A 13,025-nucleotide genomic window follows, 5' to 3' on the forward strand; every position below is an offset into this window, starting at 1 on the left:
GCCTACTTCAACAACACAGAAATGGAACAAAAATCATGACCTGGAGCAGAGTCAGAGAGACTCTTACTGCTGCTAGGAAGGGGACTATTTTGATATGACTTCCTTTACTTCCAAATGAGGTCTCTGGAAGCTGGAAAATTAGGAAACTAAGTACATCAGTTTAAAAAAAACCCAAAACTTATTAAAAGTAGTTAAGGGGTTTCTGTGATTTTGCTTTTTTAAATGACTTCCTTGTTCTTTGCTCTGCAAAAAAAAAGATCCAACAACTGAACATGCATATAAATGTCATAGTGATGAACTTACCTGCTGTCAAATAAACACAGAAATAAATGCATCAGTAAACAAACAAACAAAAAAAGTAACTGCAGTGGACTTGTTGGTAACTAAGTGGTAAAGGAATCATTCTATCTTCATTCTGCTGACAAATACACTAAAGCTTCTGTTCCTGCCCTTTACATTTGGTGCTTTTCAACATGTCATTCTACAGACACTGAATGATTCATTGGTCATTCTAAGACTCTCTAAATTGGAGGGGGAAAAAGTAAAATCATAATGACTACACACATTACAAGGCTGAATTTTAGAATTTCCTTTTTCCCTTACCTCAAAACTCAGTTAGGTTTTACTCAAGACTTTATTCCTCCTTCAAAGAACTTCTGAGAAAGCCTTGTTTTTTTCACTAGGACTACAGGGAAGTGATATGTAACCCTTGAGCTTTTATTGACATCTGATTTCTTGATGTAGGAGGGAACACATTTATGATCTACTTTCACTTTAAACTCTGAAACAACGTATCACTGCCAACGTATTTTGCAGCTTAAACAGAAGTACAAGAAGTCTAATAGTGAAATGACTCATTGATCAACTGTTCAGATATCAGGATTTTTATTTTGGTTGCAGTAGAAGTAGTACATATAAATTTCCCTCTTGTTTCTTACCTTCCTGATAGTTGTGAGCACCATCTGGTAAGGCGAGAAATGGCAAGTATTTCCATTCCTCTGGCAAACTGTGGCTGTCGTGTCCTTCTCCAGGCTTTAGGGGAGGATAGGAAAATTCAACCTAAACAAACAAAACCAGAAGGAAGACAGAGAGAGAATACATTACCGTTACCAAACAAGCAAGCCTCTGATTCAGCCTCACACCTTTTCCTTCACAATGCTATGAAACAAAGTTTTTCTTCCTACCAGCATTCCTTGTCTCATCCTCCAAAGCACCCACAGGCTGTCTCACATGTAATCTAACTGACAGGCCCTGGGCAGATTTGACTTCTACAGTGCTTCCATCCAGCCTTTCCTCATGAGAAATACAAAACAGATTTTCATGCAAATTTCAATCCTGAAATCAGATTTGGCTTATCAGCCCCTCAAATGCTCGTGACTAGGTAACACTAACACATGCAAGCCTCTATTCTACCCTACCGGATGCCAAATAATCTCAGAAGCTATACTAACAGCAAAATACCACTTTTAAATATTTTTATGTCGTTTACTGTAATGCCTTCTACATGTTAGCCTAAAGTACCTCCATTTCTTTTCCCCAAGAAATCCTGCTTTTCAATTTTGCCTTTCAATTTCACCTTTCATTTATTTGCCATTTACCTATTTTCCCTAGAAACAGGGACAACCTTTCTATGCCTCACACTACGCTACACGTCTGCCACAGATCCTCATGATCAGCATCTTCACAATACTATCATCATCTTTTCCTATGGAGACCCCTCTGGGTTTCCAGCCACTTTCACCCGCTCTTTTTTTCCAGACGTGCTTTTCTTAAATTACTGAACAGAATCCAAACAGTAAAAGAAACTGTTTAAATATACTGCACCTTCTCTTGAAGGACATTTTGCTATAAAACTAGTGATTTTGAAAATATATACATGGAAAATAAAAAAGCATGACAAAGCAAGCATACAGAAAAACTTGACATTTGAGGGATGATAAAACAAAAAACGCTGTAAAGGATGAGAGTCCTGAAGAAGTAATGGGAAATAAATCAAGAAAAGTGAAATTCTTCACCTTAACACATGGTGTCACTCTTCCCACAACTGTTGCTATCTTGGAGAAAAGCACGAAGGACAAGAAAACGCTGCAAGAAATCAGCCTTGCTACTTGCTGTACCAATTTCACGTTTTCTTATTCCTCGTGTTATAAAACAGATCTTGAAAATATCCACAAAAAAATAGTCTGGTGCAAGACCAAAGTACTGAGCTAAAGCTAAGTAACCTACAAAGAATAATTATGCAAGGAGGTGGAAAAAAATGCATGCAATAGAAAAACGATTAATTTTGGCAGGGGAAGGAAGATGGAATCCAGACCCTTTGTAGTTATCAAGAATCCATAGTGTCTTTTAAACAAAATATGCCATTAAGCAAAACAGAAGTGCACCTGACTTCCAAAGGAGAGGCAAACACTGGAATTAGTACCCATCCAAGGAACAGAGAAACTACCTGCCATTTAGTACACACACAAATCCTGAGAATTCCTTGCTGTCCTTTTCAAAGCAGGGATTGTAAGAAAACTAAAATGTTAGAAGCTTCATGTAAACATCTGCAATATAGAAGAGGATTATATCATACAATTTGATGCTGTCCAGATTAAAACTAGCTGGCTGAAAACACAGTTTACAGAATTACTACTGGATCCTTGCAGGAAGAATAACCTTTGCAATAAAATACAGCACAGTTCCTTCAGTTTTAAAACATAAATAGTCAAGGAGCATCTGCACTCATGTTCTGAATCAGTTATTTTATTTCACTGCACGACCAACATAGAGGGGTTCCAACTCACCCTCTGCAGGAGCTTCTTCTATCTAATTCAGAGGAAACCCTGGGTTCCTTAGTCTTCAGTGAATACCTTCAAAGCATCATTCCTAATAGGGAAATGCTGTAAGGACCTAACACATAACTGCTTCCAAGCACTTACAGAATTACAATTTTATTTTGCATTCCAACCAAAATAATGAATTAGAAGACATATTTAAGGAAAGGAAGGGTAGAACAATTCAACCTATGTGAAAACCATGTCTTCACTAAGGAATAGTCCTTTTTAAAGTCCAGGATAAAGCTGAGAAATCTGGCTTGAGTGTTCTTCAAATTTGCTGAACTACTACTTTCTCCTAGCTCACAAGAACTACCTATCAACACCTCTACTGCCATCAGATAGTCCCAGCAACAGGGATTTCTGCAGGCTCCGATTGTTCCAAATTCAACAAACTGAACAGGCGTTGTGACACTGATGATAAATCTTGTCTATTGGTCTGCCTCTTTCAAAAATGTGTTCTAATATAAAAATTTCTGTACGCATGTGTGTGTATAACCAAGAAACAATCACAAAACTCAGATAAAGCAGAATTAAGATTGCTTCAGTGGCCCTAAATAATCTATTTTACAGATACACTTTATGACAGCCTGATCTACATTATGACACACTATTCCCTGCCCCCAGGAGGATCCATGTAGGAAGTAGCCTGCTTTCTAAGAAGGAATCGCATCTGTGCGGTTTAACAGATTGCTGCTTGTAGAAGTCCCACCTCATATTGTGGAGGCTGAAAGGATGGAAATAACAGCAGGAAAAAGAAAAAGGACAGTCCAACAGCAAGGACAGCATGCAGTGCCCCAGAGAACTTCCTTCCACCCCTCCTCTGACATCAAGGGTTCCCAGTGATTTTATTTCAAAGAGTTAAGTCAAACTTTTTCACAAGCAGTCACTGCAGGTGGGATTCGTGACAGCTGACATGTCAAAAAGCAAGATCTCCAAGCCAGCCTCCCAAGCGTTCTGCATCGTCAGAGAAAACAGACACCTGCAGGGGGTGATTCATCTGATCTGTTTCTATCCCCTCTGAAGAGAGCTAGCTCAGACTTCGAACTTGCAGATAACTGAGTTAATGCAGGCGGAACTCACCCTAGCTGCTCCCCATCTTCTAGACACGGATGTCTAGAAGATCTAGCTGAATGTCTACAGCGCAATTTGCAGACTTACATCAATTGCAGTTAGGAATCCTTTCACAGAAAAAGACAAAGTATTTATAATACTTGGGTATTTCAAAACCAAAGTATTATAAGAACATTTAGTAGGAAAAAAACCCACAACAAACACCAAACCACCAAAAAAACCAAAAAAAAAAATCCTCCACCCCACCCCACCCACCTCCCAAACGCCACAGTTCATGAAAATCTTGAAACTGAACAGTGCACATGTAGAAAAGCAGCAATAATGTGGTTGAGAGAATCTCAGTTCTATCACTTCGGAGTTTTTGAAAAGCTGAGGCCTCAGTAAAATTCTTTTCTCAGCCTGTGTGTGCAAATGGTACAGTACAGTGTTCCTAGTTAAGGCAATTTAGAAAGGTTTTTTTTTTTCCCTCAACTTCCACTTTAAACCCAAGACCAACCATGGCAAGGGGATGGGACTACAGAAGAGACCTGCCTCGAAGCCCTTTTTTCTGATTCTCCACCCCATCCCACCAGGGCAGGGGCAGGGTGGGTATGAGCAGCTGCATGGTATTTAGTTGCCCAGTGGGGTTAAACTACAACATCCCCTTTTCACAGAAGGAAGAGGAGCTTATTTTTTATTTAAATACAATGGATTATTATGTAAATCCATACATACATGCATGTGCATCTATAAACATGTATTTCAACTTCCCTGTTTGTCATTAAGACATACACAAAAAATGCCTGTGAATATGAGAATTAAAGTCTCTTAATAAAGTTCAATAGGAACAAAAAAATACATGCAAATGTTCAGAGCTGACTGCCAAAGCAGATTTTACAGGTTTTTTTGGGTCTCCGAGTGAATGAAAGATAACTCCTTAACAAAATGAAACTCAAATTCAAATATGAACTCCTCAGCAACTTCAAAATAAACTACATAAAACATGAACTAGAATATCCACACCTTATTCTTCCAAGTATCAGGGATCATTAGAGCTGGAAATATTAATTATTGCCTGTCAAGGGGTTTTGATGGCAATGCTTTCTGCCTGTTCAGATTGCCTTGTTCTGTAAGGAGACAGATCTTGATGGATTTCAGAGCTAAAATGAATATAGAATACTGTGTTGTGATTTAGTGGAGAAATAAGTAACTGCTTTTCACAACACAAAGTATTTAAGTTCTTGTGGATTACAAGTTAAAATAATATGTAATTTTTAAATTCTCCCTAGGCTGAAGTACAACTGAATTTCTGGAACTAACATTTTTACTTTTCTGTAATTCTGCTGTGTTAACTAACCTTTTGTATGCAGTTTGTACTGAATCCAACAGTTTGGATGCAAAACACTGATACACAGTTCTATCTTACTTGTGGAATAAAAAAAAACAGTCTAGGCAATCTGCTTTGATTCCTTGTCTTTTAAGGTGCTTCCTAGCCAGAATTAATTTACTGGACTTTCATTAACTCACAGTATGAAAAGGGAAGTGCAGGCAAGGAAAAAATGTATTTCAGTTCCTGCATTTAGGAACACGACAGTTTTTCTTTAAAGAAACAAATTGATACTCTCTTCTACTAAATTACAAGTGCACAATCAGAAGAGGTTAAAAAAAAGGACAATGATAAAAGAGGAATGTCCAGGACATATGTGCATGTCCACCTAAACTATCACACTCAAACATCAGGCAGGTATTTGGCATTAATGTCTAGTAAACTTTATACTCGGGTAAGGTTGTTTCCTTATCTGTGAAAAGCATTAAGTGTTAGCAATCACAGTAAAATCCTCACTGAACACAGAGCAGTTATAATTTCAAATGTGCTAACAAGTCAGTATAAACTCCCCATCCTCCCCACTCCATCTACTATCATATTTGAACCACTCCACTTAAAATTTAAACCCTTTTACTCAGCACAGTCACAATACAAGCTCTCCTCTTAAATATAGGTATTTTGGAACATTTCTCTTCAGACTAGAAATGAAAAAAAATCCAGACCCAAATAAGTTTTTCAACTGGTTCAATGGAAAGAGGATTTAGTCTCAGATCTCTAAAAAAATTAAGGACTAAGGATGCTTTCAGTAAGTTGAAGAATCTAATTTACAGGGAGCAAACCCATTCCATTCTCTGAAGAACTGCTATGATGATCTCTCCCATTGCTGCTACTGCACAAATAGGTAGAGTAATTGCTTCAAATGAAGAAAAGCAGAACAGCAAAATTCACTCATTACATTCCTATTCAGAAAAACTTTTCCCTTCATAAATTATTTCAGCACATTTCACTTTGAGGATACCGACTCTTCCTCTCTCATTTAAGAAAGAAAAGCTGAAGGATTATGAGTATTGAGTATCATGATAAGCAGCAGTGGCCAAAAAACCTCAAGAGATTAAAATTACACCTAAAACTTGATCCTTCATTTCAAGTAAGTCAGCATTTGTTCTTCACTCAAAGTAAGGGTTTTTTTGAAAGAAGTTTTCTTGATATATTAGTCCTAGCATAGCCAGATCCAGAGAAAACCAGCACACCAATGATGTTATCTGAATCACCATAACAACTGCAGCATGCAGCCAAATTAAAATCTAAGAACGCTGTTAGTCTTTCAGCACTGGTAACAATTTATTATTTAAATCACAATTTAATCAGATTTAAATGACGAACTTTCCCCATTGTTGTATGACAGAACCAACAGATCAGGATCTACAAGCTGAAGAGCCCATCCGTGTAACAATAATGCCTACGCAGTAATATAATGACCTCTAACAAAAGATTTTTAAATGTTACACATTTTGATAAATACATATGTGTATAATAACTATGTACAATGCACATACGTATTTATAGAAAAATGTGTAAATAAATGTACGATACATATTTATATATTTTAAAATCCACTGAATGCACACAAAGAGGTAGGGCACAGTCTTTCCTATCCTTCCAGTTCCTGTAACTGCAACTTCCTCACATTCCCATATCACTAAAGCTACAGAGCAGCCACTTACACAAGTTCTAAGACACCATTTGTATTGCTACAGATGCACCAAATAACCATTCAAGTTTGCTTCGAAAACTCTAACTAGGTTACTAAAGTTTTGACTCTTAGGCCCTGAAAAGATAAAATAATCTGAAACACTGAAACCTTTTATCTGTTTTCAAAGTCACGCTAGCATGCATTGCAGACACTCTTTCTAATTACTTAACACTTTATTTTTATCATCATACAGGTCAAGTCAGACACAAATCCTATGCTTTGGAACTTCTGCTCATATAGGTCACCTCAAAGAAAGTAAATAACAAACAAAAAAGACCCCCCACACTCCCCCCAGAAGAGGAATATAATACAACTATTCCAGCCTAGGGGACTTGCTACGGAACTCTGTGCCCTCAAAACAAAACATCATGGTCTTACAGACAATAAGGTAGAATTCACCTAAGATGAACTCTCAAGAAGACACAAGGTACCACAGAGGGCAGCTTCTTCCTCAACGAAACAAGAGAGGGCAACCCTCAGCTCTACTCCTAACTGATACCTGCCCATCACAGCAACTAACAGAGGCTGGGGTCAATGGCAGCCAGGTTGTCTCCGACACAAGCTGCTGCACCCATCGGCTCTCAATGGACACACCCAGCTACAGGGACTGGTGGCATTTCCTCTCCCCCAGGACAGCACCCTGACCTCATCACACACGATCTTTCCCCAGCTCTGCTGCATGTCCTGGTTCCCAATGGGAAGGAGATCACGCAGGCTGGCGGAGATGTCCAGTGGTACAACGGATCCCCCTTTTCCTAGGAAAACAAAGCACCAGGACTGTAGGCACACTTTAAAGTACCTGTCATAAGGTAAAGTCAATTATCAGGACAGGGAACACAAAGCTGAGACTTGCAAGTTCCATTTACTCCAATAGGATGACCTCTGTTCAGTGATTTTACAGCTTTGAACCTCCCTCTATCCTATACGTATGTAAATGACATTGCCACTTTGTATGAAAGTGCTGACAACCTGAGTTACTATTTGAAAGCATTCTGAAATAGGTAGATAACATAGTAACAGATAGCAACAGAGGTAAAGAAATACATATTTTACTGATTTAGCATTCATTTATTCAAGAGAAAGGTCAAGATTCCTGGTACAGAGTGTTTAAGTAAACTACTTGGACGTTATGACACATACAAAGAACAGACAGATCCTAACAGGAAAGTTAATGATGATGACTATGGGAAGCGTTAGGTAACTGCAAACAGGTATTTAGGAACCTTCTCTCAATTCAAACATCAGGACAATTATGGAGAAAATATCCAGTATGGAATCCTTCAAAGAAATACCTCCTGTCTGGGACTTCAAGGAAGCAACTTCAAGATTATCAAAACATAGCGTCTTCGAAGCTTGAAAAACTAAACAAAGATACAAAGCAAACAAAAATCCACCATACCTGGGAGTTCTTGAACAATGAACACAAAATACAATAAGCAAGTGGATTACATAGACATCCAAATTAATTCCACAGAAGAGATTAGAATCTGTGGTATTGTTCATGGAAGCGTGAGGCAACAACTAAGGGTATACTCAGCAATGCATTGTGTATTTAAAACAATTAGCATCCCACACTAATTTGAGTAGCCTGTCTAATAAAAGCTTCTTTCAAAGTTTCAACCTATTTAACACAAGCAAATCCACATATTGTAGACAACATGCTAATCTTTGATACCCTATGTTATGATTAACTTCAAGAGATTTCATGTTCATAAAGGTCCTTTAAAGAGCTTAAATAATATTATCACAAACAGGTGAAAAAAGCCCAAAGGAATTGTGCTAATGTCTACATGTTATCATCAATAAAGCCAGGGACAAAGCACTTTGGCTTGATTCCAGCCTAGTTCCTTTTCAAGGTATTTTTTGTTTCTGTTCTTCCTATAACAAGATCTTGCTTAACCACTAGAGAAGATTACCTATTGTGTAATACCTGCCTACCATGCGCCCCAAAACAAAGACACAAGGACTTTAAAGGCAACAAAGCATACACTTACATGGTGAAGAGCGTCAAGCACATCTAATAGAATCGCAGCAACCGCTGGGCTGACAAAGATCAAGAAGAGAAAAAAGTAATTCTCCAGTAAAGCAGATTCTTAGAAGACAGACAGCAAACAAGTGGGGACTGAGACAGACTAGAGGTGTTTCCATTAACGAAAGAAAAGAAAGATGTCTCAGAAAGGCTGCCCATGGAATCTACTGAAGACAGCAGCTACAGTATTTCCTTCTCGAAAGCAAGTGCTACAATCGAGGGCGCAGGAGATCTGAAAATGTAGGCAAGTTCTCAAAAGAGTTGATAAAGAAACCAGACTGACCTCACTCATTCCGTAGACACGTGCTAATTCTGCAAACAAAGTCAAGCCCAATTTGCCAACAATCCTGCTTGGACACATTCCTCTTGAGCCCTCATACGGTCTCTAGGCATGAGTGAAAAAAGGCCACGTGCACAGATTGCTCAGGCCAAGTTACATGCTGATCTCTGCAGATCACAACAAGCATTAGTTTCTGAGCTGCAGTAACTGAAGCTCTCAAATGTCAGGAGGAGCACAAACACAGGAAGGGAAGAAGGGTTAAAGAGCATTCCTCCCTTTCAAAGATCATATTGAGGCTCTTCTCTAAAACATAGCTATCAGCTGTTCATTCCTGGTCTTAACTTTCCTTTGCATGCCAGGAAGAAAATCAGTGGTCAGGCAAAACAGGGGGATTGATCTTCAGACACTGTCCACGCAAGAACATACCCACACAGAGAGGCCACTCAGACAGTGCTTCGGAAAAAGCAAAGATCACATTTACATTAAAAAGTTAAAGTACCTTGAAGATCCTTAGGACAAACTTTGGGATTCCATGGGGATACACCTTTCTGTATTTACAATTACCTGCTCCCTTGTCTGTGTGAGTCTGAAGTGTCATTCTCCACTGATGTACAGAGAAGTGGGTCAAGATCAGCTGTTATTTTCTAAAGGATCCCAAGCAAACAGAAGTGACCCCTCACAGGAGCTGTCCATGACCCACACAGTATTTCCCCCCCTACATACAGTTTAATTTTTCCACAACACAGTAAGAAATGTGTAATAAAGTCAGGAGCAATTTGGAATATATTCCAGCCCTTCAGATGATAGGCAAGGCAACAGTCACCCACCGTCAGAGGTGATCTATAGAACAGCTCAGGACACTGAGTGCTGAAAAGCTGGGCCTTGCCTCAACTGAAGTAAGATTATGTTTGGCCTGCCTGGTGGTGACGTAGGGTCTGTATTTACTTAGATATAATAGCCTTAAAACATCAAGAGAAGATGGGGATTCTTGTGCCAGGTCAGGCAGTACAGCAGTCAAGGGACCACCTGCTTCCTCAGCAACTGGCCAGGGGGCTTACACAGACTTGCGTGTAACTCTCTTGCATCCAAGTTTTTCCAACTTCACTGAAACCTTCCTTCCTCTCCTTTTAGAATAAATCATTTTAACTCTGCTATCAAAATGAGTGATTTTTAGAGTACTCTTGGCGTTTTAAGCCTCCTACACCCTCAGAGACTATTATCTCTCTGCCTCCCTATATAAATAAAGCTTGGAGGCAGAGTTCAAATGGATCACAGCACACTGGATCACTAGTGGAGAACTAAACCTCATGACTCTCCATCTTCCACCTTCACCATAAAGTGAAGGTATCTCCATGTAGTTTTCAAACACACAGCTTGCATCTAACTAGTCAAGCTCCATTCAGGTTACGTTTTTGCTAGACCTATATCATAAAGATAGATAAGGACTTTCCACAGCATTTAATGTTTTCAAAAATTAAAATGCTGTAAGGTAAATTAAGTGCTTTATTGCTTATTGTAACGAGAGAAAGCATTTCATAATTCTGAAAAAAAAAAAAAACCCACCCTCAACCCTTTCCTTTATTTGCTCTGTATTCACTACCCACTTACTACAGCTCCTGAAAACTGCTGAGGAATCTCCTGTCAACCACTCCAGAAGAAGGGCGCAAACAGCACCAAAATCAAAGTCTTACCCTATATTGAAGCAGGGGATCAACAGAACATAACAAAAGCCAGGGAGGAGCTGGACCAGTAATGGGCTGCAGTCGCTGATGAGCCAAACTGCTACAGATACTCCAAAACAGATCACACCCCTTCTATGGCAGGTTTCCCTTATTATCACTTCATAAGCCAATGCTTTCATGACTTGAGTCCTGTAGAGCCTGACAAGCATCAAGAAATCTCTCAGAACACCTAAGAACTCCACGTGCATTTCCTAGTATGACTACAGAGAAAACAGAGACAGAAACACAGAACCCAAAAGGAGCCTTCTCAGGCAAACCAGGTAAATTCCTGTTACAATTGGTAGGCTAGTTGTACGATCTCTTAATCTTAAGCTCTCCAAATTCACTCTGAACTACTGCCATGTAAAAGCTGCTTTGGACTTTGCTTTTCTGCACTCAGGAGTTTCTCCCGTGTGGCATGTGCACATCTACTTGTGTGTCAACACTGCCTTTTAGATTAAATGGTTGGGTTTTCCTCCTTATTTTTCACTTTCTGACAGTCTCCTGGAATACAACTGCATTTAATGCAGTGGTTCAATGAATGCTGCAAAGCCCGTTACCAAACATGACATCCAAAAAGAGAAGTCCCAGGCTGCCACTTTCAAGAGACATTCTTTTCCATCCCCATACTAGTCATCTGCAGATGTCTGCTAAGCAAACAGAGCCCACAAACCAAGTGGCTCAAAACCAACCCACCAAAACAAGGCTTACTTTTTGGTCACCTTGGTTCCCTGTTCCGGCTTATCATACAACTGCCTCTGCTTTCTATTTGTGAAGAGGCAGCAGAGGAACAGTGAAAAATGCTCCTGTATTCGCAAGGGTGGCTTACAGTCTTCTCATAAATATAGCCTCAAAATCCATTTTGTTAGCCTACCTAGGCAAGCTCTTCTACGTTTTCCTTGAAAACAGACTACCCAAGAACTGTCAGTGCCACTTATGGAGCCCGAAATTCAGACTTGAGAAACACCCCTTGCAAGCACCTTTCAGACCAGCAGTTCCTCTTCTGACACAAATCTGTTGCTGCTTCCTCTCCTTCACACTGTTCCTTGCCTACGTACCAGCTCTTGTACTAATTTTCCAGTATCTCCACCTTAAAATAAAACCTTTTCTTTGTGTGTGTGTGCGTAGTGCTCTGTGATCCCTTACCAAGTTCCAGGCAGATTGGAGCCAGTGCTTCCTTTACAGAAAGAGTAAATCAATCATTTATTCTTATAAAAGACACAAGTCAGTCTAGCATGATCTATCTTTAGTGAATGCCCATAGGACTCAATCTACTTAGTTTCATGTTGTTAATCAATTCTTTCGTTCCAAAATTCTCTAGAGCCTCGCATACTACTAAAGTCAAACTCATTAGGCTATAGCTGCTCAGCTCCCTGCCTCCAGTTCTTTTAGGCAATGCTTTTTTTTTATAGTTCAGTAACAAATCTGCCAAGTCATAGGTAGAATATATTTACAATCAGATTTCTGGTTAGATTTCCCTTAGGAAGCCTGGCTGTTTGTGGTTTTACCAACTGTCATTCTGTTCCTGCAGTTCTTCTCCCTGTGACACAGCTACCCTGTCCCCTTCCCCAACCTCCTTCCCCTCAAACTTCTCCAGCTCATTTCTTGAGATACTTAAGGACAGCTTTGGTTCAGATGTATTTTGAACCAATTTTGGACATCTGAAAATTTACTCCTACAAACATTTTACTAGCAGCAAGATAAAATGCACTGCTACTAATTTATTGTTTGGGGTCGGTAGTTCGGGGGGGGGGTTTTTTTGCTTTGCATCAACACAGCATAATGTTACAAGAAACAGGTCCCAAGAGATGAACGGAAGCCACAAAAGCCACCCGTACTTTCGTCTGCAACCTGTGTCTTCTCCAAAAGGCCAAGAAAAAGGCGAGGTGAAAAATGCACTCTTCCTCCTACAGACACCCAACTAACACTTGTTTCCTAATGGTCTTTAACAAGAAAATGCTGGATAAATAATGCAAACCTCGCAACCTAGGTGAACAGATTCCTTTGTGGGAACTGATCCTGTGAATATCCACATGTGAAGAGCCC

At 39.5% G+C, this 13,025-nt stretch overlaps 1 protein-coding gene across 1 annotated transcript in view; it reads right to left on the bottom strand.

Annotated features, from left to right (window-relative positions):
* The window catches only part of AVL9 (AVL9 cell migration associated), a 39,265-nt gene that overhangs the window by 24,837 nt on the left and 1,403 nt on the right, over nucleotides 1-13,025 (bottom strand). The window contains exon 2 of the mRNA XM_040592803.1: nucleotides 939-1,059. Within this exon, the coding sequence (XP_040448737.1) occupies nucleotides 939-1,059 (121 nt within the window). The remainder of the gene's footprint in view (nucleotides 1-938; nucleotides 1,060-13,025) is intronic.

Source organism: Falco naumanni, chromosome 4 (assembly GCF_017639655.2).
Source record: "Falco naumanni isolate bFalNau1 chromosome 4, bFalNau1.pat, whole genome shotgun sequence".
NCBI lineage: Eukaryota > Metazoa > Chordata > Aves > Falconiformes > Falconidae > Falco > Falco naumanni.